At 41.7% G+C, this 6,812-nt stretch overlaps 1 protein-coding gene and 1 long non-coding RNA gene across 3 annotated transcripts in view; both read left to right on the top strand.

Moving 5' to 3' along the window:
* Positions 1-1,120, top strand: part of LOC119291011 (probable 4-hydroxy-tetrahydrodipicolinate reductase 2, chloroplastic) — an 8,117-nt gene extending 6,997 nt beyond the window's left edge. Inside the window, exons 6-8 of the mRNA XM_037569700.1 lie at positions 343-452; positions 524-611; positions 715-1,120. Of these exons, the coding sequence (XP_037425597.1) occupies positions 343-452; positions 524-611; positions 715-783 (267 nt within the window). The 3' untranslated portion in view covers positions 784-1,120. The remainder of the gene's footprint in view (positions 1-342; positions 453-523; positions 612-714) is intronic.
* A 695-nt stretch (positions 1,121-1,815) lies between these two features.
* Positions 1,816-3,127, top strand: LOC119293774. Of its 2 annotated transcripts, XR_005143209.1 has the most exons (4): positions 1,816-1,860; positions 1,936-2,060; positions 2,831-2,995; positions 3,100-3,127. It is a non-coding gene; the product is annotated as an uncharacterized LOC119293774 (long non-coding RNA). The 2 variants fall into 2 exon arrangements; XR_005143208.1 differs by lacking the exon at positions 3,100-3,127 and having other exon boundaries at positions 2,831-3,050.
* The last annotated feature ends 3,685 nt before the right edge of the window (positions 3,128-6,812 follow it).

Raw genomic sequence — 6,812 nt, 5'->3', positions numbered from 1 at the left:
TGAGGACGGCACAGCACTGCAGTGAGCTCTTCGGATGTGCCACTTGCCACCAGCTCACTGGATATAAATGACAGAATGAAAGTCAACGCACAGTAGTACAGTGAGCTCTTCGGGTGTGCCACTTTGGGTGGAGCCTGTTTTCTTCCATGAGAAAGATCCATTAAATTTACGAACTACCAGCCCAATTTTTTTTTCTGTCTACTGATGTCTTTTTTCTAGCTTGTTACTACTGATTTATAGCATTGGTTTGCTATACAAGCGGTCAATAGACCTGCGCAATTTTCTGGAAGTTATGAAACTGGTGTTATATTATGTATTGGTTGTTACCTTCTATGCCCGCAGATGGTTAAGATCAGGGATCCTGAGCAACAGCTTTATATGGTGGGTGTCCCCGAAGAACACATTGAAGGGCATGCATTCCATCTGTACCATCTGACTTCTCCCGATGACAGGTAATTACCACCCTTCTGAAATGTGATGCTTTACATTCAGGTTTGCTGATTGTTCGGTTTTCTCCTGCCAGCGTTTCATTTGAGTTCCAGCACAATGTTTGTGGCCGTTCAATCTACGCCGAAGGGTCAGTTGATGCCGCCGTATTTCTGTACAAGAAGGTTTGTGCATGTCTTGCTTTGTACGGAGGACGTATGATTGTTGTAACACGTGTTACTTGCACTTCTTGTTTCGTGTTATCTTACTCTTTTCTTTCTAATTTAGGTACAATCAATGGATCCTAAGAGAATTTACGACATGATTGATGTCTTGCAAGAAGGCGATATGTGGTGAAGTTATTGTTTAGCTCTTCATGCATCCGAGCGAAATTTTGAAACAATCTTCTTGTATCCTCCTAAATATAAGTCGTTTTAGAGATTTCAACAAGTGACTACATACGAGCAAAATGAGTGAATCTAAACTCTAAAATATGTCTATACATCCGTATATTGTAGTTCATTTGAAATGTCTAAAAAGACTTGTATTTAGAAACGGAGGGAGTAGTGAGTAGTGGTCTGAAACAGTGGAGTTTTTTCAGGGTTGATGATATATGTACTGAACCGCATGCACCCGAATAGTTTACTCCAGAACCTTAAATTGTACAAATGGATGGTGGGCCAGGACGTGAATATTGTCCCATGTGTCTGTTAAGCAAGTTTTTCCGCTCATTGATCTACCAAAGTTGCATCTCATGTATACCATCAATGACAAGGTCAGTGGCAGAAGTCGATGTACGCATAAATTTATTTAAAACAAAAAAGAGGCTAGCCAACTCACCTCCAGGAGGCTCCCTCGATTTGCATCTTCGTTGGCCGTTGGATCTGTTTTCTGGAGCGTGTGAGCCATTGGATCTTCACAGCGGTTAAAACCAATTTTCACCGCACGGTCGTTTTCATTGTCCAATGATGGGTGGGCTCGTGCGGGGCGTTGGTTGGCTGGGTTGTGTGCTTTCGCGTGCAGGGCGTTTTTGCCCAATCTGCACCGCACGCTCCGCACCCAATCCCCCGTCTCCCCAGGCCCCAGCCCCCATCGGACAAACCCTAGCCTCACATCCCGCACTCCTCCCTCCTCCTCCTTCCTCATTAGCCGCCGCCGCCGCCGTTCTGCCTCCCTCCTTTCTGTCCTACAACCATGTCGTCGGGAGGAAGTCGCCGTCCGTGGCGCCATACCGCTGCTGGGGTGCTGCGCACGCTTCGTTCCCCACAGCCCCTCCCTCATCCTCGGTCGTCACCACCGCTGCCTGCTACTCCCCTCCACCACCGTTGCTGCTTCTGGGTCGAATCTGGCGTTGGTGGGTCGGAGCTCGAGCTAGAGGCCGAGATGGGGAAGGAGACCGGATGGAGGTGCTCGAGGCCGAGGAAGCTGGAGATGGTGAGATCCCTCTCCCCATATCTATTCTCTCAGTTTTTCCTCTTCAAACCTTCATTGATGGTCTCTCTCCCTCAGCACAACTAGCTTCACTGGCCATCCGGTGGTTGGAGCACGGGGCAACGCTCCAGTCGCGATGGGGTGGAGCTGCGCAGGAGGGGAAGGAGGCTCGCGACAGGGAGCCGGGCCAGGGAGGAGGCAAGGTCTGTGTTGCCCCGTGTTTTTTCTCTTCGCATTTTTCTCCTACCATGCATCTGTTTGTTGCCAGAGTGGATCCATGCCACCAAATTCTTGGATAAATAATGAGTGCCAAGATATGTATGCTGACATGTGAGTTCATTATTTGGAAAAAATATAATCATTATATATGTATTGCCAACAATTTTTATGTTTGAAGCAACCAATTTTGTGAAAAGAGTAGAGAGAAAGATACATGTGCAATTTCCTTGATGTTACAGCAGATGGATACTCGATCTTTAAACATAAGCACAGATGAATAGGTAAAAATTCGGGGAAAGACCAATGAAATAGTTGTATGTCAGTCAAGGGAATCTGATTGTACCCAAATGTGATATATGATATGAAGTATTATTTATATTTACTATTTAGGATGTATGCATATATGTTACTGGCTAGCATGATACTGTTAGCGGAAGCTGTAGTACTTTTTATGGTCGACAGTGGCATGCCGCTCCAAGCCACACTGCTTTCCATCGATGCCGACAACCACAACAGGGGTGGATCCAGCCGCCAAGAGGCACAGCGGTGGCCAACGGCGATGGCCTGCTCCCAAGCTAGGTTCAGAGTAACTATTGCTATAAAATTTATTTTAGCTGTTGATTTTTTTGTTGTTGAATAACAAGTAGTTTATTGCATTCGTAAAACTGGTATATATTTTCCAGGAAGTGTTTTTTGTTGTTGTTGAATAACAAGTAGTTTCTTGATCATTGGTCAAATTGATATATATTTCCAGGGAATTACGTGGTTTTGGGTTTGTGAAATTCCACCACCCTGAGGATGCTGCATATGCTAACCAAGAAATGAATCATCAAGTTATTTGCGGTCGAGAGATTACAATGGTTTTTGCCGAGGAGAATAGAAAACCCCCACAAGAAATGCGCTTCAGAACAAGATCAAGGTACATACGTACTGTTTTTTACTTAGGCATGTTAACTTTCATCAGTTTGATTTATACTGCAGTGGCTACAGTATTCCAGAACTCTAATATTTGTGTAGAGCTAGCTTTGTTTATCAAATGCTCAGGTTAGTATGCATTGGTTAACAATGGAAGGGTCATTGTGGTGCCTGTTGGGCCTTTGGTGTTGTGGAGTGTCTGTAAGATCGTTCCTGCATTCCTAACGGCATGGAGAGTGCATATGGACGATCTGTCTACTCTCTGGTCTATTTTCAAACAGACATGTTGGCCTTTTCTTACATAATCAGCCTGTTGTTTCTATTCCTCGCAGGACATTTCACTTTCCGTCAATAAGCATTTATCTCCATGTTAACTTGGTGTAAGGTAGTCTTGACGATGTGTTGAGGCGGTCTGCTCAGTGTAAGAACAAATAGTTGGCTGCTCCCATTTGTATCTCATTTCGTAATCATCACAAGCTATGTCTATGTCAATATCTAAATGTTTTTGCTGTTTTTTTCTCCTCCTTAAATCAATATTTTCTTTTGATTTGTAGGACCGTTAGTAAGGTTGCTCATCGGCAAGCGAAAGAGCTTTGTGCATTCTTGCATGACTAAGGAAGAAATTTGTTATTTGAAGTATGCACTACAGATATTGCAAGGTATTTCTGTTACCAGATTCATATTTTTTGGGACCTATGTACAGATAATAATTCTTAGCTGCAGTTATTTTTGTCCTAAATAGTGGTTCCTTGGAAAGCAGTTTAATTTCTTGCATTGATTCCTCATGCTATAAACCACACCTTTCCTATTTTGTTAAAGAAGTGAATTTATTCCTAAACTTACACCACCAGTCAGCCTAGCCACTAGGCCAGGCCATTCAAGCAAACTCGCTGCCACTAGAGTTCAGTTATTAACTATGCCTGCGACTAATTCTAATCAACAGGACAAAAAACTATCAGAGGAATGAAAGGCACGCATCTGACCTGAGGTACACACACCAATTGAAATAAGAGGTGATAATGTTATCATATAGCTATACTCGATTTATTATTAACTTAACGACCAACCTGGATGGTAAAAAATTACTTCACTTGGGTAACAGGAGTTGGACACCGAAAGCTTGTTCAATCATTTTAAAATATTTATCTTTGTTGTTCCGCTTAGCTACACCATCCTTAAGTGTTTTTTATAGAATCTATAAAAACAAAGTGCTTTGCTTCTTTCCTTGCTTGGTTCAAGGTTCCAGGACGATGTTCTGAGAGTCCAGTTTCTTTTTTTTAGATTTTGTAGTAGCATGGATAGCTGAATTGGTGTTTAGGCGTGATGAGGACATGACTACCTTGGATACGATCAAAAATATTGCATACAAGCATATTTATCAGGTGATTTCTAGTGCAAACTATTCAATAATCTATTTATGTTATCCAGAACAAAAATACTTCACACACTTTTGTGTTTTGTCTAATTGCAGGTGTATAGGACATTTGTACAATTCACATATGAAGATAAGAGAGAAAGCGATGTTTACTTGCTGCTCAAAAGTTCTCTCACGTCACTTTTGGGCCAAGAGAAGATAGAGTCCAAGTCTCTCACGTTCTGGATTCAGATTCGGACTGCACAGACATACCTGACTCAAAACGCCAACAACTTTTACATACGGACTCCGAATTGGGTGATTCTTTTTTTGGTGGAATCTAGATTTTGTGCTCTTTCCAGCCCAATTGGATTCACCTTCAAATTCGTCCGGAGCATTGAGATATCGACGAAACAATCAGACGCCGCAGCAGAATCCGAGTCAAACAACAAGTCCAAAGGTGTTGCATCACCTCCACTTGGGCCCATGAGACTTGTACGACCTAGGGTTGGTTTTAGGATGCCTTGGGATGTTCTCCCACCTCCTTGGCCGCCACCCCTTGCTCCTATATAAATAGATCCATCTAGTAGCTTTTTCCTTGGGATTTGTTTAGTTAAAAGTTAGCCTTTGCAAGTTCGTGTACTTCGTTTGTGTCCAAAGACCAGACCAAGACCGCTTACGGATCCCCACCTTTATCAATACTTCATATATATTTGCAATATTCATATTGCTTTTATCATACTCTTGCTTGTTCTTTGATTGCTTGCAGGAATAGACCTTCGTGGTCAGGTTGATTGTGCTCCAGCATGGTCAATAACCTCTCGGAGTTGGTTTAGCGATTGCTAAGGCGCAACGTCGTGCACGATTGTAGTCGGATCGTCAAAGTCATCTTCACCAAATCGATAGTTAGATAGAGGCGGGGGTGTCCCAATCTTTCGATGAGATGATAACTATCGATTTGGTGAAGATGACTTTGACGATCCGACTACAATCGTGCACGACGTTGCGCCTTAGCAATCGCTAAACCAACTCCGAGAGATTATTGACCATGCTGGAGCACAATCAACCTGACCACGAAGGTCTATTCCTGCAAACAATCGAAGAACAAGCAAGAGTATGATAAAAACAATCTGAATATTGCAAATATATATGAAGTATTGATAAAGGTGGGGATCCATAAGCGGTCTTGGTCTGGTCTTTGGACACAAACGAAGTACACGAAGTTGCAATGGCTAACTTTTAACTAAACAAATCCCAAGGAAAAAGCTACTAGATGGATCTATTTATATAGGAGCAAGGGGTGGCGGCCAAGGAGGTGGGAGAACATCCCAAGGCATCCTAAAACCAACCCTAGGTCGTACAAGTCTCATGGGCCCAAGTGGAGGTGATGCAACACCTTTGGACTTGTTGTTTGACTCGGATTCTGCTGCGGCGTCTGATTGTTTCGTCGATATCTCAATGCTCCAGACGAATTTGAAGGTGAATCCAATTGGGCTGGAAAGAGCACAAAATCTAGATTCCACCAAAAAAAGAATCACCCAATTCGGAGTCTGTATGAAAAAGTTATTGGCGTTTTGAGTCAGGTATGTCTGTGAAGTCCGAATCTGAATCCAGAACATGAGAGACTTGGACTCTATCTTCTTTTGGCCCAAAAGTGACGCGAGAGAACTTTTTGAGCAGCAAGTAAACATCTCTTTCTTCCTTATCTTCATATGTGAATTGTACAAATGTCCCATACACCTGCAATTAGACAAAACACAAAAGTGTGTGAAGTATTTTTGTTCTGGATAACATAAATAGATTATTGAATAGTTTGCACTAAAAATCACCTGATAAATATGCATGTATGCAATATTTTTGGTCGTATCCAAGGTAGTCATGTCCTCATCATCCTCCCCTTTTTGAAAACAAAGCCGTCCTCGGTGTTGCTTAATCTGAAATGTGGCTAACAAAAGAGACAAGGTATACATGTTGTATATGTATATGTCATTTTTACTTCCCTTGATTTTTGCACATATGACACATGTATACATGAGTTACTTTCATAGATCATAAAATATAATGCCAAAATATTATCATAAGTATAAGGCATGAAAATATTGCAACTCAGTTTGCACATATAAGTGAAGCTCTTATTCCTATCAAAAGATTGACAATATTCATCATTAAACCATCCCAACATTGGTGAATAAACCTTACTTGCATCAAATTTACATGCTACAACATGCTTAAATAAGCAAACATGCAGTAAGTCATTGGACAAAGAATTATCACCAAGATTAGAGGTCATATCAAAATGATTAAACATTGGTTCTTTTGCATCAATAGTTAATTCAATGGGTGCACTCAAAATTGTTGGTATTTTAGTTGTTTGATCACATGATGCATTCATGATAGTAACATGATTCTCTAAAATAGGTGGCGTGCTCAAATCTATAGGTAACTCAACACATGATGTATTTAAGTT

This window comes from Triticum dicoccoides, chromosome 4B, assembly GCF_002162155.2.
Source record: "Triticum dicoccoides isolate Atlit2015 ecotype Zavitan chromosome 4B, WEW_v2.0, whole genome shotgun sequence".
NCBI lineage: Eukaryota > Viridiplantae > Streptophyta > Magnoliopsida > Poales > Poaceae > Triticum > Triticum dicoccoides.
This window is presented reverse-complemented; position numbering and strand designations above follow the sequence as displayed.